Below are 22,610 nucleotides of genomic sequence, written 5' to 3'. Positions count from 1 at the left end.
GAGGTTCTGCTCCTCAAATCGTTCAGGTTTGATAAACCAGAGCCCTTTAGGCTGCTTTCCGCTGATCATGGTGACTCTGCTATCCCCGGGAGGAAGGGGTCAGGATGCCTGTGGGATGGTGTCAGGATCTCCTTCCATTCCCCACCCGCCCCCACAAGGGGCTGTGGTTGCTTTCCTCACATGCTCATCTGAGAAGCAAGTACACCTCTCCACGGGAGTTGTACTCTTTCCTCAGAGGCAACCCTAGCACAGACTCATCTGAGAAAAGGACATTGTTCCTGGTTGGAAGTTTTGATCTCATCATTTTACCAAACAGTAACCCCTTTTATTCACATGTGGGGCCTTTGGCTCTTGTCTGGGCCTAAATTACTTATACAGGCCACTAACTGAGCTACAAAGAGCTCGTTTTTGCCATTTGGAAGAGGTGACAGCCTCTTCTTTGGGAAGGATGGTTCTCAAGTTATTCAGCTCTGTTGGGGAATTCCCAAGTTATTTCTGTAGTTTCCCCCAAATTATATGTACATATTTACACACACACACACACACACGCACGCGCACGCGTGCGCGCGTGCGCCCGTACTCCCCTGGATGGTAGATAATGTCATTCTTAAGCAGAGGGCACCAGGCACATTCCTGTCTCAGGGCCTTTGCACTTGAGGTTCCCTCTGCTTCAAACACTTCTCTCCCAGATTTCCATCTCACTTGCTCCCTTTTCTCGTGCAGATTGTTGTGCAGATGTCATCTTCTCAGGGAGAAGCTCATTCTGTAAGATTGCATTCCTTATCCCCCAGAGTCCTTGTCGCCTTCCCTTGCTTTATATGACCTCCTAGCACTTACCACATTCTGGCAGGCTCTATATTTACTTATTTGTTATTGTCTGTTTCCCTCAAAGAACATCTAAACTCCAAGAAAATAAGGGTTTTTGTCTGTGTGGTTTTCTCCTCTATCCTTTGCATCTAAAGTGATGCTTAGAATATAGCAGATGCTCAGAAGATGATTGTTAAATGAATTGATGATCCCTTTTTAAAGATAAAGAAGCAAAGTCTCAGAGGGGGTAGTTTGAGCTAGTGTGTGTTGAGAAAGCTTTCAAGCCCGGGATTTTCTGCTTCCAAGCGTTCTATTTTCTGCTCTGACATCAGACGTTGTGCATGGGCACTGCAGCTAAGGGGCTGTTCCATGGGACGAAGCAGCCCTGAGAAGAAGCACAGTTCATACCAGGCACCAATGAGCTGCCTGCCCAGTCGCTGTGCTTTGTTCGCAAAGTTTCTGTTCTGCCCACAGAAGCGTTTCCCTCGTCAGCAGCATCTGTGGTCTTTGAAATTGCTTCCCCTCTCTGTGGCTCAAACTCCTTGCGTTTGAGGTCGTCGAGCCGTGCTTAAATTTCATCGTGCCTGAGAAGCCGGGGGTCAGGTGTTCTGTGACCCTGTTGCCGCCACACACTCCTTACTGGTGTGTTGTCTGTGCTTTCCTTCCCCGGGGGCTCGCACTCTTCGAGAGGTGACCTGTGATTAGCTCCTCACATTTGCTGATCAGGGTTTCAGCGGCCGCATTCACCTTCTCTTCATGCCATAAAGCTTTCCACGGAAGACATCAAGCGTTGCCTCAAAGCAGTGGGGGTTTAACAAACGCTGACACCTGTGTCCTCCCCTCAGAGATTCTGATTCTGTTTGTCTGGGCATCATCATTTTGAAAATCCCACACACCCTGCCCCCCACCCCGGTGATTCTCAATGTGCAGCCGAGGTTGAACATGCTGCTGTGATGGGCTGCAGAGCCTCCGAGGGGCAGGGAGGGAACACCGTGCGGCGGGAAGCAGATCCATTTTAGCAACGCTCCCGCCTCATTCCCAAATTCTCCTGGACATCCTCATCTGACCCCCGGCTGGCACCTGGAGACCACAGCCTTCCTAGTTTTGTTGTGGAATTCTGATATTTCTGTTTTCTAGGTGCTGCTTTTGCTCTAAATAATGGCAACTCTGGTGAGAATTAAGTTCTTTCTGTTGATCATGTCTGCCTCAGTCTTCTCATCAGGAAAATAGGCATAACAGTAACAGTACTGACATTGTAGGTTTGTTGAGACTTCAGTGAGCTACTATATGTAAATGAGGAGTTAGGTGCCTGGCAAGAACTACCATTTTTTTTTAAAGATTTATTTTTTTATTTTAAAGACATAGCATGGGGTGGGGGTGGGGATGGGGGATGGGCAGAGAGAGAGAGGGAAAGAATCTCAAGCCGACTCCCTGCTGAGCGTGGAGCCCTATGTGGGGCTCGATCTCACAAACCTGAGATCCTGACTTGAGCTGAAATCAAGAGTTGGACGCTTAAGCTACTGAACCACCCAGGCGCACCTAGCTACCATTTTTGTTATTAGGCATCTTGCTTATAAAATGCCTTCTCCAGAGTCCATTGTTACAAGAATCAGTGTTGGCTCCCACATAAACTTTCGCCTCAATCCTGCATGACTTTTTTTCCCCCTGCATGACTTTTTATGGTTTTGCCATGCTGCTAGCACACTCCAAATGTGTTACAAACAGTTTCATCCTCTGTCTTTTAAGAACTGGATGGCATTACTGTAAATATTGGGCACCCTGCGGAGAGTTGCCTCCTTGGGCGTGGGCCAGCCTACCCTGATTCTGGACCAGCTTCCTGGGCCTGGCACCATAGTGGTGTCTCTTCCAGGGGCTTCAGGCCCAGAAGGCCCAGAAGCACCTCTGGACAGATGCTGTCAAGACTGTGGAAGTGACCAAGGGGGTGGGTAGCAGAGAACTAAGTGGAGGAGCCCAGCCCTGGAAGGGCCCGGGTGCAGACAGCCTGGGGATCATGAGCTGGCCTAGCTGAGCTGTTTGGTCCAGTCACACAAAGGTCTCCCAGATCTGTACTCAGAAAATTAGTTGTGGGAGCCTGGTAAGCTGGACCCAGACCAGGGTGCAAGTAGCGACATCTTTCCGTGGCCTGAGGTGGGTGAAACAAGGGTGCCCAACCAGGGGAGAGACCACAAGCAAAGGGGGACAGAGAGTGCCATCATCATCCCCCATTGGGAGGGAATGGTAGTATGGCCCGTGTCTGGGGTGTAGACAGACTACGTGATACGGACACCATCCCACCTCCCAAGACCGTCAGCGGGAGGCAGGGGCAGCCCGAATATTCCACAGGGGCGCCCTGTAGTGAGATCAGTCTTGCTCCAGGGACATACAGGTGGCTGCGGGCACATGTGCCAGGAGATCTGGCTTCAGATTGACTTCCTGGTGGCAGCCTCTCCCTTCCACTGTGGCTGAAGGTTGTCACACCACAGGCCTTTGCTTCCTTACCCCCATCTGCACAGGAAGGAGCTGGGACTGCCAGGCTTGCCTTGTGGCTGTCCTACGCCAGCACATCTACAAGGAGGAGTTAGGTCCCGTTGTTTCCCACCATGTCTCTGGGGCCCAGGAAAGTAGGTGGCATTAGCAGATGTTCTGTAATTATTTATTGAATAAATGGATAAGTGAATCAACGAACGAATGTATCCCAGTGTAGCCCCATGATGGGACATCCAGGCAAGGGGTGCCGGTGCCCAGAAGTCCACAGGACAGGGAGCTGGTGTGTTGCAGGGCACAGCATTGTCCACAAGGTAAGACCCACCCAAGATCACCAGAGTGGAAGTGTGCGTCACATGCAGGAGACCTCGAGGGCCTCTGTGAATCATAGCCCTGGGGCCCGGGCATGTTTGGGCCTTCAGACGGGGAGTCCTCGGGCCCAGCAGATGCAGACTGCTACCAGTGGAGGCAGGGCTGACAGAGCAATGAAAAAGACATATGGTCCATTCGAGAGACAGCTAGTTAGTGAAGGAATTGCTCTGGAAGTGGAATATTTCTGAGGTGGCTGCGGAATCCATAGGCTTCAACCATAGATCACATCATGTTTTCAAACACATTTCTCTGTGTCGACAATTTCACTTATTCTGCAGATTGTGCCTGATTCAAGTGCCATAATTCCTGCCAATGAGACTGGAGCCATGTCATTTGGGTTCACAAATTGGGTTTGTGTGTCGCAGCTAAATGGCCATCTCTTCATTTGGAGGAGCTGCAGTTTGAAAAAGTCCCATTAGTCCCGCCATGATGATAGATGAGAAACCCCCAGTCTGGCAGGGTCTTCCCCGAGCGGAGCTGGCTGTGCACCTGGCAGGCCCTGTCTGCACCTGCTAGTAATGTCCTCTCATGTGACCCTGTGCCGGGGGGACAGCAGGTGGAGCCTGAGGCAGCTGGGGTGCCGAGGGGGCGGATGGAAAGAGTCCAGAACTCCAGGGTCTTACCTAGCACCAAGGACAGCTGCCTCCAAGGTTCCTCAAACCACACTACACGAGGACCGGCAGAAGGCAGAGACTCTGGGATGCTCTGAAACCCAGGCCGACCTCCCAGGGACCTTGGATATCTGTTTGAGGCAAGGTACCTGCAGGGCTGGGGAGCCTGATTGAGTCAGGCTTCATGAGGTCGCAAGAGGAGATGTGCACAGACAAGCTGCAGGCATGGTTTAGCTAGAAAGACCTGTGGATTACAAGTAAATGGACAAAGAAAGAAACCAGGCAAACACTAACCAAAAGCAGGAGTAGCTGTATTAATTTCAGACAGAGCAGACTTCAGAGCAAGGAAGGTTACCAGGGACAAATACATGGTAATACATCATAATAATAATACATAATACATCAATAATAAAGATGTCAATTCTCTAAGAAGATATGACAATCCTTAATACGTATGTGACTAACAACAGAGCCTCAAAGGTATCGGCATCTCGTTGTATGGACAGTTTCTCTTATAATTTCTTTGATCCATGCTCTCAACTCCTGCGCACACTGTTATCCCTCTGAAAAGGGAATGCCAGCAAATTTAGTTACACTCAGAGCTTTCAGTGGTGTGAGATGTAACAGTTCAGACTCAGGGTTGAAACAAGGAATTTATTCATGGAATTAAGGGAATTAAGGGATGAAGTTTGGCTTTTCATAGAGGGAGGACTGCTTTATATCAGAGCAACATTTGGAGCTGAGAAAATCAACAAGGGCTGAGACCTGAATGCTCTTGCTGGTGGCTCAGTAGAGAATTGAGGAGAACAGGTAGAAGCTGATTCAGAGAAGCCAGAGCTCACGTCTCTTTCCTTCGCCTCCTCCAGGAAGATCTGGGACCAGGTCTCAGGGACGGACTAGGCAAGCGCTCGCTCCGCGGGGAGAGAAGGAGTACATAAGAACATTTCCAACAAAGTCTTCTAACATTTAAGCTGGCTTCGTTACAGTCTTTGCTCCCATGTAGAACAGCATGGAAGATAAAAAATTATAAAAGTGTCAGCTCAAATATGTTTAGTTCTTTCTCAAATGGCAATTCTCAGCATGTCACAGAAATACTGGTTAACTCAGAAGCATAACAGATGGGGCATATGAGCTCAAAATTATGGTGAAAATTTTATGAAGACCCATTAGCTTTATATGAGCAAGCCACAGATGCTGTTGGTGTAGTTTGATGAGTAATAAATAAATACCTACATATATACTTGTTTTCTTTAGATGATTAATTCCTGAGGCAGAACCTCTCTTTAATTTTCTCCCCTAGAGCCTGCCTATATTGAATGCTTAGAAACAATGTTTTAAAGAGACTGACCTTGGGGGACACCTGGGTGGCTCTGTCGGTTAAGTGTCTGCCTTCGGCTCAAATCGTGATCCCAGAGTCCTGGGATCGAGCCCTACATTGGGCTCTCTGCTCAGCGGAAAGCTTGCTTCTCTCTCTCCCACTCCCCCTGCTTGTGTTCCCTCTCTCTCTGTGTCTCTTTCTGTCAAATAAATCAATAAAATCTTTAAAAAGAGAGAGAGAGAGAGAGAGACTAAACTTGGGTATTTGAGCTGTTGGGCCCCTCAGAGCAAAGCAGCCCTAACTGACCTTTTGGCATGGGGTGACTCAAAATAACAAAGGTTCCTGCACTCTGGCTGGAGGGACCACCTCTGCCTGGTTCTGGGCTGAGCCGTGGTTAGCGGCCACCTACAGAGAGCACACAGGTGGAGGCAGAGCTTCATGCTTTCCTTCCAGCCTTCCCTGTTTCCTCCCACCCCGCCGTCCACAGAGCACGCACCTGGCGCTGTGGTGGGGCAGGACCGGGAGACCGTTCCAATGGGCAAACCCTGGGCTGCCCTCTGAATTGTCGCTTGTCCTGCTGACTAAGCCTTTCTTACTGAATTTTATGGGCGTGGCTTCCTGTTCCCTTAGGAGTTGCTTTTTCCAGGAAGTTCTTCAGAGTTTCAGGTAAGCGGCCTTCTGTGTGCCTGGCCCCACTAAGGGTTATTGAGTACCTTGGGTATCTGCTTGTGGTCTTCTTCAACTTGAGGTCTGGGGTTATGTTCTCAGAAACCCACCGTATGATGAACAAGGATTTACCACACCTAACCTACCAAGCATCATAGCTTAGACTAGCCTCCCTTCAACGTGCTCAGGATACTGGCACTAGCCAACCATTAGGCCAAATCATTACACACAAAGCCTGTTTTATAATCAGGTGTTGAACAGCTCACACAGCTTTCTGAATACTGTACCATGAAAACAAGAATGGCTGTGTGGCTACAGGATGGCCATGGCTGTGTTGGCTGCTCCCTCTCGCGATGGTGTGGACAACTGGGAGCCATGGCTGGCTGCCACCACCCAGTATCACAGGAGACGGTCATACTGCATATCACTAGTTCGGGAAAAGATCAAAATTCCAAATTCCAAGTACGGTTTCTACTGACCAGACTTGGCTTTTGCCCCATCATAAAGTTTGAAGAATCCATTGTAAGCCAGGGTCTGTGTATTTGCTGTGTTCCAGATACTGTGTTAAGCGTTTTGTATACTTTGATTCAATCAAAATAACCTCGTTAGTTGAGATTCTTTTGATTACAAATTACAGAAACTTTAAGGAAAGCCGGCTTATACATGGGAGGCAAATTATTGACATGTCACTGAGAAGTCCAATACGAGCACACACGGAAATGAAACAAAATAGTGACGTGGTTATCTCTGCATATTTTCTCTTCTCCTTTTTATGTTCCATAGTACTAGGCATTTGCTATTTTTTATAATCAGAGAAACTTTACTTGAAAGGAGGTTTATAGAACTCTAAACATTGTCTCGTATACTCTAATCAACTGGGACTCTTGTTCCCTGGACTATGGTGTCCTCACGGGCAAGGACTTTTCCTTATGTGTCATTGTAGCACCTTTCTTGCCTTTCCAGTTTGTGCTCAAAGATAAATGTTAGGTGGATTGAATTCACATGTCGCATAAGGAAGATTTTTGCAGCTCCAGTTCTTTCAGAAGACAGATGATAATGAGAGAATAGTTTACACTTGATCCAATACATGATTTCTCAGGACAAACCATGTAACCTCAAATGGAGGTAATAATCCCAGGTTATGGTGAAGCTCAAATGAGTTAGAGCCCCGCGTGAGCTGTAAAATTCTGTATACCTGGCAGTTGGTAATGGCCTGGGTTTATAGAGCCTTCTCATTCCAAAGCCTCTATCCAAGGTGAGTCATGTCTATTTCTAAATTTTCTAAGAACCATCATTATCTCTTGATGAAAAGATATGGTAGGGGAGAGAGAAGCTGGGAACATCAATTTAGGACACGTTATTAATCCCCTGCCGAGTGCATGCTCCACACCCACATATCCTACTGTCAGATTGTCAGAGTCTTCTGACATCTCCTTCTGGAAACTCGACGGGCTCTCAAACTAATAGGTTTGAGACTGAGTTCAGGATCTTCCTTCTAAAACTGGTTGCTCTGAAGTGTTCTCTATCCCAGTGAATCTTTCACCCTCAACTCTTGTTTCTTCCTCACACTCCATATTCATGCCATTGCTGTGGTCTGTCTGCTTCACCGGCTCTGTGTCTCTGGAATTGATTCTTTCCCATGTCTTTATGGCCATTACCCTAGTCCAAGCTACCATCACTCCACCTCCTACTTGATCTCCCTAAGGAAGGGCTTCCCTTCCGCCAGTCAACTCCACTTGGTGGCCCAACACAACTCTGATCATGTCACCTGCTCCAACTCTTCAGCGGCTTCCAAACTCTGAGTTTCCAGGCACCATCTTTAACCAAGCTCACACATGCCCTGCATGAAAGGGTACCAACCCCCGTTCCACCCTCATCAGCTACCCTTTTGCTCTTTCAGCTCCCCCTGCATGAGCTTCCTTACAGGTCCTCCCACCTGCCTCTCCATGGGCTGCTCCCCTAGAGCGGAAGGCCATTCCTCTACCCTCCAGTAAATCCTTCACAAGGTACACAACATCTCAAATGGCACGTCTTCAGCATCTGTCTCGTATTTCCGGGACTGGCTTAATCTGCCTTTCATCTTCCATCAGAATTCTGTGTGTCTCCTTCCTAGTGCTTGCTGTAGTTGCAATTTTACATTATTTGTTTAATTACTTGATTTATATTTGTCTTTCCCACCAGATTGTAAGGTCTATGAGGGCAGTGACTGTGTCTCTTTTGATTTCCCGTTGGGTCCCCAGCATTCAGTACCCAGCAGATGACTGATCCACGTGTGTTGAATGGATGAATGAATGAGTACATGGTTTGATGCCAGGACTGTGCTAGGAGCTAAGGATACAACCAAATCAAAGAATGTTACCCTCAAGGTTCTCCTAGCCCAGAAGGAGGGACAGTACAGGTAGATGGATGACTTCAAGAGTTCTGTGGAAACCTTCGATGGGAATAAAATACAAATGGGAATAAAAACAGGTCCTGTCACACCAATGTCTCAAGAACTAAGGTATACATATGTACATATACACTAAACATGACATCACATACATGTAGACAAATTATGTAGGTCCTTATAGACATACAGTCTCATTCCACAACGTATTCCTAGCACCACTTATGGGCACGAATAGTACACTTCTGCACATGGGTACACATGCACAAGCAAGCAAACCACCCTACACCCACAGACAAATGTCCTGTCTGCCCTCGTATGCACAGTTACCCACGTAGGGGCATGTATACACTCTCACACCAGCAAGGCAGGTATTGGTCTTTTATTTACAAGGCTGGGCTGGGAGTCCCAAGGTCTTAAGGATGGGTCCCCATGTGCGTGGAGTCTCAGAGAGGTATGTCCTATAGCCAGAGCAGTGTTCCAAGCAGGAGAGTCCTGTCGAGGCCAATGGGGGAGGGGTGTCCAGGCCCAGGCCTAGCTGGGCTGCAGCCCCAGTGGGAATGTTTTTTTTTCACCAAGAGTGTGAGGTGGGTGGTCTACTTTACACTGACTTGGTTCCATGTCTGGGAGTCAAGGCTGCAGCTCAGAGTCATCCTGAAACTTGGATGCTGAGCCTATGATAGGCAGAATTGGTCTAAATCCTCACCCAATAAAAAGGCGGCAGCCAAACACATTCTCTCCATTCTTTCCTTTTCTCCCTCCCTTCCTTTCCTGCTTTGATCTGATACTGGGAACACTGATGGAGGAAGCAAGGTCGCTGCTGTCACAGAGCCCACAGTCAGGCACAGCCTGTAGACAAACAGGTGGCCAATCACAGTGCAGGACAGAGGGACACTAGCCTGGTCCTGGAGGCTGGGGACCACTTTCAGAGGAGATGGGTTTTAAGCTGAATCCCAAAGGACTGGTAAGCACTAGCTCGGTGATCTTGATCAGAGCAAGGAGGTCCCAAATCTGCATTTTACAAACACCCTAGTAATTCAATTTGGGGTAGAGGTAGGCATGGGGTTAGATCACATGCCGAGAAACATTAGTGTGGGGGGTTAGAGAGGGAGACAGGTGAGGGGGCTTCAGTGACAGCAGGGGAGGAGAGGGTGGTCATCTTTTAAATGCTAGACATTCTGGATGGGGACTCCATGCCATGTCTCTTTGCACAGACTAAAGAAGGGGATACCCTCCCAGGACGCAGACATGAGGCCTAGAGCCAAGGCTCTGAGCTGAACTTTGTCCACAAAGGGAGAGCCTACAAAGGCCTAGCTTATTATTATTATTATTATTATTATTTATTTTTTTTATTAACATAAAATGTATTATTAGCCCCAGGGATACAGGTCTGTGAATCGCCAGAATCACAACACTCACCATAGCACATACCTTCCCCAGGGTCTATAACCCAGCCATCCTATCCAACCCCACCCCCCAACCCTCAGCTTATTTTGTGAGACTAAGAGTCTCTTACGGTTTGTCTCCCTCCCAATCCCATCTTGTTTCATTTATTCTTTTCCTACCCCCCAAACGCCCCACGTTGCATCTCCACTTCCTCATATCAGGGAGACCATATGATAGTTGTCTTTCTCTGATTGATTTATTTCGCTAAGCATAATACCCTCTAGTTCCATCCACGTCGTTGCAAATGGCAAGATTTCATTTCTTTTGATGGCTGCATAGTATTCCATTGTATATATATACCACATCTTCTTTATCCATTCATCTGTTGATGGACATCTAGGTTCTTTCCATAGTTTGGCTATTGTGGACATTGCTGCTATAAACATTCGGGTGTACGTGCCCCTTCGGATCACTACGTTTGTATCTTTATGGTAAATACTCAGTAGTGCAATTGCTGGGTCAGAGGGTAGCTCTATTTTCAACTTTTTGAGGAACCTCCATGCTGTTTTCCAGAGTGGTTATAGCAGCTTCAAAGGCCTAGCTTTAACGCTGGTGTGTTTCCCCTTGACTACAGGCAAGCCTCATAAAGCAAGTGTAAGTGGAAATCATGGCTTGCTGCTCTATCAGTGATTACTCTTTGCTCTAGTCAGGCAGAGACATCTGGTCCCCCTGACAGTATTGGGCAGGGGAGGCATGGAGAGTCATGGGAAATCAGCCTGTTTCTTCCACCTTTGCTTTGAGGAGTGGGCTGTGTCCTGGAGGTCAGGGAGGTGAAAGATAAGGGAAGACCTGAGTGCAGATGTGAGACAGATCCCTTTACTCCCAAGAGATACGGATGAAGGGCAGTAACCATGTTTTAATTCTACTCCTTTCTCTCTCTTATTCTTCACATTCAGTCATTCACCAGGCTGGATCACTTCTTTTCTCTCCTTCCCTTTCCCACACCATTACTGTAAGTCAGACCTAACTCTTCTTTCTTGCTGCCATTTCTTTCTCCTGGCTTTTCCTCAGAAAACTCCTAATTACCCAACAAAGCCCAAATTATAATTGCTAGCTCTTCTCTGTGGCATTCTCTGACTGTCTCAGGCAGAACACACACAAACACACACACACACACACACACACACACACACACACACACACACATCTACATGAGAAACAATAACAACACTGGACTTGTGGTCTGAAGACCTAGATAGGAATCCGAATTATTTCTACTTTTTCTTTTTTTATTTATTTTATTTTATTTTTTTAAAATTTTTTAAATTTATTCTCAGCGTAACAGTATTCATTGTTTTTGCACCACACCCAGTGCTCCATGCAATCCGTGCCCTCTCCAATACCCACCACCTGGTTCCCCAACCTCCCACCCCCCGCCCCTTCAAAACCCTCAGATTGTTTTTCAGAGTCCATAGTCTCTCATGGTTCACCTCCCCTTCCAATTTCCCTCAACTCCCTTCTCCTCTCTAACTCCCCTTGTCCTCCATGCTATTTGTTATGCTCCACAAATCAGTGAAACCGTATGATAATTGACTCTCTCTGCTTGACTTATTTCACTCAGCATAATCTCTTCCAGTCCTGTCCATGTTGCTACAAAAGTTGGGTATTCATCCTTTCTGATGGAGGCATAATACTCCATAGTGTATATGGACCACATCTTCCTTATCCATCCGTCCGTTGAAGGGCATCTTGGTTCTTTCCACAGTTTGGCGACTGTGGCCATGGCTGCTATAAACATTGGGGTACAGATGGCCCTTCTTTTCACTATATCTGTATCTTTGGGGTAAATACCCAGTCTACTTTTTCTTACAAGTTCTGAGATGTTGGGCAAGTTATCAATCCTATCTGACCGAACCTCCTCCTTACTTCATCTGTAAAATGCGTACTTAATATTACCTCCTGCACTACTGTGATTCTTAATAAGACATCAAGATGAATATGTAGGCAACCCATTGTTGAACTGCTTTTAATTCTGAGCACATTAAACCCTGATGTCTCTCACCCTACCTAAGACTTCCCTTCAGCTGGTGGGTGCACTGCAGGAGACACCTGGCTCTCTGTCCTTTTGCTCTGTGCCCACACCCAGGGACCTACAAAAGAGAGCCACCTGAGTACATGATCCTCCAATCCACTGTGACCCTCGAAAGGAGGTAAAGGCCTTTATGAGTTTGGCCCACTTGGTGAGGTTTGGACACACTGTTCTTATCCAGTGTCCCCCAGTCTGCCCCAGGTTAGAGTAGAGGAAAGAGAACTTTCTTCCCTTCCTATGCCCTTGTGCCTCTGGTGGTTTTCCTTGAATCCTCAATCAGGAAGCTACAGCCAGCCTCTCTGACTGCGGTTCTCGTGTGTGGGCACACGGGTCCAGAGCTCTGAGCATCCTGCCCTCTGCTCGCCCTTCCCCCAGGCCTGCCTTTCCCTGCAGCCCTGCCTGCCTGTCTTGCTGTTAACATCGAAGGACAAATGCAGTCCTATATTTCAAAGTCATCGGGCAGATCTGATTAATTTTGGAAATGAACAACACGAAGATTCATCACAAACTTTCAGGTATGAGCAGCAATAAACAAAACCAGAGCATGGAGCGCTATTTATTTATTAAAACAGTAAATTGAAGGGAAATGGGCTATTTATTTTGCACGATGTCTTCCACAGAAATAATTGGCTCATTAATCACACTCTCACTGTGGTCACGTTCAGAAGGTCAGTCTCACTGGGGAATTGAAACAGGGGCGGTGTGTGCAGTGCCGATGGCGTGTGAAGTCCAGGGAGGCTGGCTCCTGGGGACCCGGGCATGTCCCGTGGATCCGGTACCACAGGATGGCAGCCAGGCGGCTGGAAGGCAGTGCGGCACAGGGGCTCTTGCCACAGATGGACAGCAGGGGGCCAGAGGTCAAACTCTGGCTCCTGCCACTTCCTGGCTGTATGACCTTGGGCAAGCTGGTTCACCTCTGTGCCTTGACTTCATCTATAAAATGATGCTGGTAAGGAATGCAACTTGTAGGGTACCAGGAGCTTGAGTGAGTGGGCAAAGCGCTAGCATGCTTTGTGTTCTTACAGATGTTAGTTGTATTTGCTCTTTTGGTCCAAGCAGAGCCTCAGGCTGGGGCACTCTGGTGTCAATGGAAGCTTGAAGCATAAGGTTACTGAGGCCCCAAGGGAGGCCGAATAGTACAGCAGAGGCTACGAGGTCAGGCTCTGCAGTCAGCCTCCTTGGGTTCAAATCCAACCTCTGTCTCTTACTGGTTATATGTCCTTGTAGAATGATTTGGCTTTTCTGTGCCTCAGTGTTTTCCTCCCTCCCTCCCTCCCTCCCTCCCTTCCTTCCTTCCAAGATTTTGTTTATTTGTCAGAGAGAGAGAGAGCATGAACACAAGCAGGGGGGAGAAGCAGAGGGAGAGGGAGAAGCGAACTCCCTGCTGAGCAGGGAGCCCAATGTGGGGCTTGATTTCAGGACCCGGGTTCATGACCTGAGCTTAAGGCAGATGCTTAACCAACCAAGCCAACCAGGTGTCTCAAGAGCCTCAGTTTTCCTAACTGTAAAATGGGGGTGATCATAATAGCACTACTTGATAAGATTATAATGAATGTTCAATGAGAAAATAAGTAGAAAGTACCTACCTCAATGCCTGACCATAGAAATAACGAAACACTTGTTATCATGATCATTTTTAGAACCTTCCTGGCCTGTGACTTTCCCCTAGACACCAGGCATGGTCCAGGCATGCTGGAGGTAAACAGACATGCTGAACTTCAGGTCCCTTCCCTGGCAGGGAGGGGAGGGGGCCAGAGCCCCAGGGGACAGGCTGAGGGAAATGCGTCTGCAGCAAAGGACAGTGCCACAGGGCACAGGGATGTGGATTGGGGACCACTGGTGTCTGACTGGCACCAGTGTCACAGGCATGGGGGCCATGAGCAGCTTCTCCTGCAGCAGACCTGGAGACTGGCATGGGGGAGGTGACTGGGCCGCATGCACAGGCAGTGAGGGGATGAGACAGGGAGGGAGGAACGCCAGTATAGAGCACATTAAAGTGGGCCATTGGGGCTCAGTCTCATGGGGGACCCCTTGAACCACTGGGGGATTAGGCCTCACACTCATGACCCTGAAGGGTGAGGAGGCCCATCCCTCATTGACTGGGACTTGTTCCTGAGACCGGAAAGCACGGGCCTGAGCATGTGTCTACGACCAGAGAAGGGCCTCAGGCAGAGACGCAGGAAGCCCCAGAAGACGCTGTCGGTCTGTGACTGTTAGCAGGCGACCTTTGCGGCCAGCCAGGATGTGGCCAGGTCACTGACAGCTTCTATAAACAAGTGTGCCTGTCTTCCAGCGGGGAGGGAGAGGCTCATCTTCTCCCTTCCCTACACAGAGCGGCTGGGCCCACGGGCACGGACAGGTGGAGGCTGGGGCCGAGCTGTGGGCCCAGGCTGTAGGCTGTCATGCTGCAGGGCTGACCGTCCAGGGGGTAAGATACTAAGAGCTAAGACCTTAGAGCATTACCATGTCCCAGTCACCACTCCACGGGCTTTACACCCATTTACTCATTGCATTTTCACAACCCTGTAAAAACACTCACAGTCTTTAAGGAGAAGATGCAGAGACACAAAGAGGTAATGCAGCCTCCCGGGACTGTCCCGCTGGTAACTGGGGCTGTTTGACTCAGAGGCCCTGCTCTTGGGCCTTTCTGGCCTACAGCAGGGGAGAGGCGCAGGCAGCGGAGGGGTGGGGCGTGTGGGAAGGGTAAATAAAAGGGGTGCTGGGGAAGGAAGTAGAGGCCGTCCTGTGTAGCAGGAGGCCAGGCGAGTGCAGGCAGGAGGGCATGTGGGACCTGGTCCAGGCTGGAGCAGAGCTAGGCTCTTGGCCTTCAGCAGCAGGGGATCGGAATAGCCCGGACCGCTGGTTAAAACCCTGACTCTTTCTGACTCAGGAGCGGCAGGTGGGGCTTGAGACTCGGGGACCAGACGTGGGGTCTGGTGGTGGATGGTGACGGGTGGGTGGCCACGCGGGGAAGGCTCTTGTTTGAATGAGGTGGAGGAGTCCGTGGAGGGAAGGGACAACTCCCTCTTGAGGGGCCTACTTCCCATGTCCACCTCCTGGGGTGGGGAACCCTCCTCTGTGGTTAGATTACTGATCCCAAAAAGATAGATGCTGGGGCTGCAGGCCCCTGGGAAAGAGGCCCCAGAAAGCTTGAGGGGGTGAGTGGGGCTGAAAGTGATCTGGGAAGCATTTCCTCCCCTGAGCCTTACAGCCCCTCACTCACTATTGCTCTGCTATGAGCCAGAGGGCTGGAGGTGGTGCTGGGGTGTCCTTCAAACTGAGCACGGGAGCTCCCACCCTGAGGAAGACCTCTTGCATCTTGATCCCAGCATCTTGGGATTGGAAGCTTTTGGAGGGACGGAGGATTGGGTAACAGGCTCCAGGAAAGATGGTTCTATTCTGAGGGTCACTGGCATCCTGAGGATGGGCCCAGAGGGGTGACTTGGAGCCCTACCTGCATAAGCCATGTGTTATGGGTTCAATTGTGTCCCCCCAAAAGCTCAGAAGTTGTCACTGCTCAGTGCCTCAGAACGTGACCTTGTTTAGAAACAGTCTTGACAGAGGTAATCCAGTTAAAATGAGGTCACAACAGTGGGCCCTACTCCAGGATAACCCGTGTCCGTATAAAAACAGGACATGTGGCCAGTGAGGCAGACACACACAGAGGGAAGGAGACATGAAGACGCAGGAGGCACACGGCCAGCTGCCGCGGAGGAGCGGCTGAGGCTACCAGAAGCCAGGAGAGCAGCCGCAACCAGATCCTCTTGGAAGGAACCAACTCCGCCCGTGCCTTGACTTTGGACTCTCAGCCTCCAGAACCAGGACAGAATGAACTTATGTTGTGGCAGCCACCCAGTCTGTGGCCCTTTGATAGGACAATCCCAGGAAACAAATACACTGTGACTCATGGAAGGAGCCACCTGCTGGGGGCGTCTGCAGGCGAGGGCCATTGCTGGGGGCCTGAGCAGGGGCCTGCTCTGAGAGGTGAGGGAGGAGATCCTAGGGGAGGCCAGAGCAGTCTGAAGTCTGAAGCCCCGCAGCAGGTACTCTGGGGGCCAGCAGGCGACGCCGCTCTCTCCAGGAATGCTTTCTCCAGAGGCCATGTGTGCTGTGGTACAGGCAGAGGGAAGCAGGAAGGTCACGGTGCCCTTCTTGCCACCCTAGGCCTAATGGAGAAGGCTGGGGGTTTGCTCAAGCTCCCACTGCTGGCGGGGGCTTTGAGCCTCCTTTCTTGAGGATGAGAGGCAGGAAGAGCGAAGAGCGACACGAACTCCGATGTTCCGAGGACCCAGGCAGGCACCTGCGTGAGCCCCAAGTGACCGCAGAAACCCTCTTCTTAATCAATAGTGTTTTATTGTCAGTTATAAATATTCTCCATCTGTCCCCTATTTACAGTTGCAAAATAGTTTATGACACTATACCATCACCCACCATTCGGCACCTTTCTAGAAACTCCATGAAAATCGCATAGGAAATAAAAAGCTCTTTTGGCGGGGTGGGGGGTGGGGAATCCCACGAACCTGGCTCCCCCCACCCCCCGACTCCAAACCACCCAACGCGGACAGCAGGCAGCAGGTGCTACACAGTAGCAAAGGGACGGGCACAGGTGGCTCCCGGCGGGGTCAGGACGCCAGGCTCCTCAGGACGTTGGTGATGCTCCAGTGCTGGCCGGAGCACCTCTGCAGCACCAGCTGGAAGCCGAACTCCGAGTCGCTGTTCTCCTGCAGCTCCAGACAGCGCTTGGACTTGCGGTTCTGGATGGGGCCTCCCTAGGGGCCAGGGCGGAGAGGGCCATCAGAGAGGAGAGGGGTAACGTGGGGAGATCTGGGGCACCTCGAGCCCGGAGGCAAGCCGGGGGAGGCCTAGAATTATCAGTGCACCCTGAGGCCCGGAAGCAGAGAGGCTCTGAGGGCTAGGGGGGCCAGCATCCCCATGCAGACTCAGGCTCCCTCCTCCCTCAACTCCCACAGCTTTCAGGCGGCCACACCAACCTCCTTGCTTTACATCGGGGTTCCTGATATTGAGCAAGCAAACGGTGTCCTATGTTGGGGGGTCCTTCTGCATGTTTCCGCAGCAGGCCAAGCCCCAGGCATGTTTCAAGGCTCAGCTCCGGCTCCCTCTCCTCCAGAAGCCGTCTCACCTCCCACCTCGCCCCCACCCACACCTCCCCTCCTCCAGTCCACCCAGCCGGCCGGGTGCTCTTCACCCTGTGCTTTCTCCAGCTCGGCGCTACTGACTGGTGGTGGAAGTACTTGTTTCCTTGTCTCTCCCCGATCTACACTGAGAGTTCTAGTCTTATCAGTTTCTGTGCCCTCAACATCCAGCAAAAAGCCTGGTACCTAATAGATGATCGGTAAATGTTGGTTGTCACGATCCGCAGAGGGGAGAGGGGAGGGGTCACAGGACAGGAGAGCGGTGTCAGCTGTTTCAGTCTGGAGGGGCCCTGAGCAGGCCTGGCAGTGGGGAGAGGGAGGCCCCTGCCCCTTACGACCACAGCCCACCCCAGCGACATCCCACACCTGCCCCAGTGAACAGCATGCTGGGAGAGAGGGAGACAGCAAACTTCTACTGTAAGGGGGCATGTCCCCAGTCTCCCACTATCCCTGTGGTGCCAAAAGACACGTGCCAAAAGAAGAGTAAGACTCAGTTTTCACAGTGATCTACGAAGCTGGCAGTATGTACCGCGGCTGGACACACACAGCCCCGAGACCCCACACTGCCATGCTCGGTCGTGTATCTAGCAGAAATCTGGGCACCAAAGACAAGCACCTGAGTGCTTCTGAAACCTGACTGGAAAAAGCTCCCACCTGGAAGCAAACCCAGGCGTCCATCAGCAGTAGAATGGATCAATGATCTGTGGTATTCACGCACTGGAATGCTGTACAGCATCAGAAATATACAGACCAAAGCTCCGGTCAAGGTTACTAAGCCTAACAGATGCACCAGCACTGGAGGCCGGGGGAGAATGCACAGAGAATTCCCCATATATGCACCTGCCAGACAGGCAACGCAGGACCAGTGTTAGAGCCAGGATGGGGTGATCTCTGCGGAGGAGGGACCGGGAAAATGATCGACAGTAGCCAAAGAAGGCGTTCTGGGGTGCTGGTGGTACGCTCCTTCCTGACCTGGAACACAGTGTTTGCTTTGCTTTAAATCATTGAGTCGAACATTTACATTTGTACATGTTTTTGTATGTATGTGTGTTATTTTCAAATTAAAAAAATTTGAAAAAATGTAGCTCCCTCGGAAGGGACTCTGAACAGTGGGTGAGGGAGGCAGGTAGTGAGAAGCTGGGCGGCAAAGGCGAGCAGAAGTGTGTCTGTGTGCATTCAAGGGAAGAAAGCAGCTCTCTCCTTGCTGTGCCCCAAGGCCAGCTGTGACTCACTGCACCCAAGAGCAGACAGAAAACAGCAAAGGGGAAACCCAAAGAGCAAGCCCATCTGGGGACCCTGGGCTCAGCCTGAGAGACAGCCGCAGGTGGAGGCGTTGCAGGGGTGGAGGAACGAGTGGCCCTCCGACCAGGGCTCGAAAAGGACCCTGGAGTCCCCAGGTGGAAGACACTCCGAAGGCAGCCCCTCCTGCTCTCGTGGGCTCCCTGAAGACCTCTACTTCGACCCGGGACCTCCCAGAATGACGCATGCAGCCCTCCCGAACCAGCGTTTTCTTTCCCGAGCTGCTCTGCCCAGGAGCGTTCTCCTCCCACTGAACTTAAATCCTTGTCTTGAGGGCATCCAGCAAGGCACCCCAGATCATCCCCTGGGGTTCCCGACTTGGGTCTGCTCCTACTTCTCTACCCTTTCCCTCCCAATAGGGGAAGGTGAGGCCCATGTCCCCTGAGTTCTACATTTTTCTAGGTTAACTGGACCCAGTTCTGTGCGGAACAGTTTTGTATGATTTTCCATCCCGGCTGCCCTCCTTTGGACCAACTCCAGTTATTCTGTGTCACTCAGAACTGACTGCCAAGTGGAAGCCACCGCCTCGTTTCCACTGGACAAAAGGCTCCTCCACACAGCCAAATAATTGGCACTTTTGGTGGCCACACCATGCTCCTGGGATGACGATGGCATGACAGTGCCAAGCTGTCCCCTTGGAAGCTGTGGGTCCCCATCCCATCCCACAAAAGCTGGAACTCTGGACCTAGAGGCATCCCTTGTGACATTGCTCCAAGTGAGGCCAGCCCCACTCGCTGCTGGGCCCAGGTTTCTATGGTTTCCATTTTTGTGGCCTGAGCACGTTTGCTGCCCACACCTGGGTTGGGCCACATCACTGCTGCTTCCTTGGCACATGTGTGGCTGGCCCCCCCCGCCCCACTGACGTCCCTGCCCACTGGTGGTGCGCCCCAGCCCACGCTGCTAGCAGTGGAGCGGAGGCAGGCTGTGGGTGAGACCAAACCGGCTCTCTGATTCACAAGGCCTGCTGGCTCTCCTGGCGGGGAGATGGGAAGGGCAGGTCAGCAGACGGCCGTGGGCCATGGGCCATGGCCACGGGGGAGCTGCTCCAACGGTTCCACGGTGTCGAGGACCAGACGATCATTTATGTCCTGATTACCAAGGACAAGCAGGAGGAGTCGTGGGAAACCGTTTCTTCAGCTCTAAAACAACAAATGGATGTGAGGCTGCTCAAGGTTCAGATGGGGGGTTCTGGAAAAAGTGCACGACAGGCAGGACGGGGGCCAGACCAAGAGCTCACTCGCTCTGCTCAGGCCCGACTTCTCAGTGTTTCCTCAGGGGCCGGGCTGGGCTTTGCTTGCCAGGGGCTGGGGTGCTTCGGCTACCCCCGGATCACTGAACTCAGAGAAACCTGTCCACAACAGAGAAGGCCGTGGCCTCTCCTCTCCTGCCATCACTCATGCACATTCTATGCCTTCCACAGTGCACCGTGCCAAGCCTGAGAGGGAGGGAGGTCTCTGAGAAGGAAAGTGTTCCTTCCAAGACCCAACTATGACATTTCCCAGGCCCCATCCTGGCCCTCAGGGCCCTGGAGACAGGAAGCGCAGTGACTCTGGGGCAGAAACAGCCTGTGTGGCCTCTAGGCAGGATGTGGAAGAAACAGAGTGAGGTATGGGGTCAAGGCCAGCTCCCTCCCTAGAGGCTCCAAGAGGAGAATCTTCTAGAGCAGAAGAGGAAGGCCTGCTTGGAGGCCTCCTTGTGGTACCCTGGAATGTGTCTTGGGAACATGTCTGGGCTATGGGAAGGGGAGGCAGGCAACTTTGGGTGCTGGAGCGAGCCTGGCCACTTCCAGCCTCCCTCCTGTTTTCCTTCTTGGACCTCAGCTTGTCTCACTCAATCAACTCCGGGCTCTCACCCACTCTCAGGGCACATGCCCTTCACCACAATGGCAAAGGAGCTTGCTTTCCTCCATTGGATCTCTACCTGGTGAGCTCAGCACCCTCGAGAGAGGCCTACTGCTATTACTCTCCGCAGCTCTGCCCGCAGGCTGTGTGTGGAGATGGAGCTAATAAGGGTCAGTGCCTATTTCCCAGGTACCTCGTGCCGGGTCAGATGCCCTCCAGGCCCAATATCACGTGGTCCTCATGGGAACTCGGACGGGTACAGATGGCAATCATCCCCACTTCACAGGATTGGAGACGGTGGCTCCGAAACGTTGGGACACAGGCCCAGGGTCATGTGGTCTGGAAGTGGTAGAGCCAGGCTGGGAGCCCCATTCACTGTTCCCGCGTGCTGGGCGTGCCACACCATTCCTCCCACCCCAGGCCTGTCTCAAAGCAGCGGTCTCCACTGAGAGCTGCAAGAGCCTCAGTGCCTGGGGCAGAGGAAGGTCATCTTGCCCAGCTTCAGCCTCTGGGGAGCCAGTTTGGGCTAGTTCCTTCGAGGGCTCTCTGCAGACACACGAGCCATCCATCCATCTGAGATTTAATGAGAGCCTACTGCGTGCCAGGAACAGTTCCAGGTCATGGAGATACATGAGTGACTAAGCAGGAAAAGATCTTTGTCTTCACGGAGATGATATTCCAGGAAGGGAAGCAAAGAGTCAATTCTCTGGCATGTTAGAAAGCAATGACGCCATACACAAAAATGTAGGGCAGTGCTCTGGGCTGAATGTGAGTCCTTGAAATTCCTGTGTTGAAGCTCTTATCCCCAGTGCGATGATATTTGGAGGTGGGGCCTTTGGGACATCTTTTGGCCACGTGGGTGGAGTCCTCGTGAACTAGATTAGCACCCTTATAAGAAGAGACACAAGAGAGAGGACGTTTCCCTCTGCTGGGTGAGGATGGGTGAAAAGGTGCACACACCTGCAGACCAGGCAGAGGGGTCTCAGTAGACACTGCCCACTGCCACCTTGATCTTGGACCCCCCAGGCTTCAGAGCTGTGAGGAATAAATGTTGGTTGTTTAAGCCTCTCGGTCTATGGTCTCTGTGTTGTAGTAGCCTGAATGGCCTCAGACAACCCGGGAAGGGAGCTGGGGAGCGGCGGTGAACAGGTAGCCGCCGAGACAGCCGTCAGAGTGATCCTCGCTGGGAAGGCACGAAGGAGAGGACAGTCCCAGTGCCCCAGAGCAAGGCTCCCACAGCTGCAGAGGCCTGGGGAATTCAGCAAATGGCACAGAGGCTGGGGAGCAGCTCAGATGTGGGGAGGGAGCAAGAGATGAGGCCTGAGAGGTCCTCGAGGGAGGGGCAGGTTGTGTGGGGACTCACAGCCACTGGATGGACTTTGACTCTGAATATGGTGACAAGGGCCAGCCACTGCCAGTCAGACTGACATGTTCAGTGGTCCACTCTGGCCGCTGTGTGGAGTGGGGAGCATTGAGCATTGGAGGAAGGAAGGAAGCAGGGAGGCTGTGTGCGGGCTCTGGTCCTCATAGCTGGGGCCCTGCCCGCAGCCCCTGGGCCAGCCCCCGGCTCTGAGGGGCCGGGCCGGCCCTGCCCTCCAAGGATGGCACTGTCCCTAGGTTTACCAGTCCAGTCAACTAAATTATTTGTGTAATACATACAACTACAGGATGTGGAAACACACAATACTTTTAATTAAAGAATTTAAATAAGGGCAATTAAACCTGGCAGGAGAGATGCTCCAGCACACAGAGAGCTTAACTGGAATGGAAACCGAATTAAATATGGAAACAGCATTAAAAAAATCAAAAGCTGAATGTATAGAATTAAGGAGACTAATAATTCCCAGCCCCCAGCCTAGTTCCTTCTCCTTCTGGGCCTCTGTGGAGTAGTCCCTAGGAAGGGCTTGAGAAGCGTGTGGGTAGAAGCAAAAACGCAGGACTCTGCTCCTGGTCTTGCCTCTGGATTTGCGTTTTGCCATGGAGCCCTGAAGATGTGCACAGCAGGGCTGGGGGAGCTGCGGTCCAGAACCCCTTCGGCGGAGGCACCTGGGAGCTGACCCCAGATCCCGCATACATGCATCTCTTCTCTGTCTTAGTTTCCCCAACTACGTGCCTGTGGCAGCTAGAGGTTTCTGAACTAGACCCGTTCCTCCTGGGGTATAGGCTGGGTACAGATTAGACAGAGTCCCTGGAGGGCT

At 51.3% G+C, this 22,610-nt stretch overlaps 1 protein-coding gene across 1 annotated transcript in view; it reads right to left on the bottom strand.

Annotated features, from left to right (window-relative positions):
* Positions 1-16,645: 16,645 nt before the first annotated feature.
* The window catches only part of LOC111159475 (polypeptide N-acetylgalactosaminyltransferase 18), a 342,809-nt gene continuing 336,844 nt past the window's right edge, over positions 16,646-22,610 (bottom strand). Inside the window, exon 11 of the mRNA XM_022521983.1 lies at positions 16,646-16,888. Within this exon, the coding sequence (XP_022377691.1) occupies positions 16,742-16,888 (147 nt within the window). The 3' untranslated portion in view covers positions 16,646-16,741. The remainder of the gene's footprint in view (positions 16,889-22,610) is intronic.

Source organism: Enhydra lutris, unplaced genomic scaffold, assembly GCF_002288905.1.
Source record: "Enhydra lutris kenyoni isolate GAN:26980312 unplaced genomic scaffold, ASM228890v2 scaffoldscaffold68, whole genome shotgun sequence".
NCBI lineage: Eukaryota > Metazoa > Chordata > Mammalia > Carnivora > Mustelidae > Enhydra > Enhydra lutris.
Note: the sequence above shows the minus strand (reverse complement) of the source record. Positions and strands in the feature narration are given on the sequence as shown.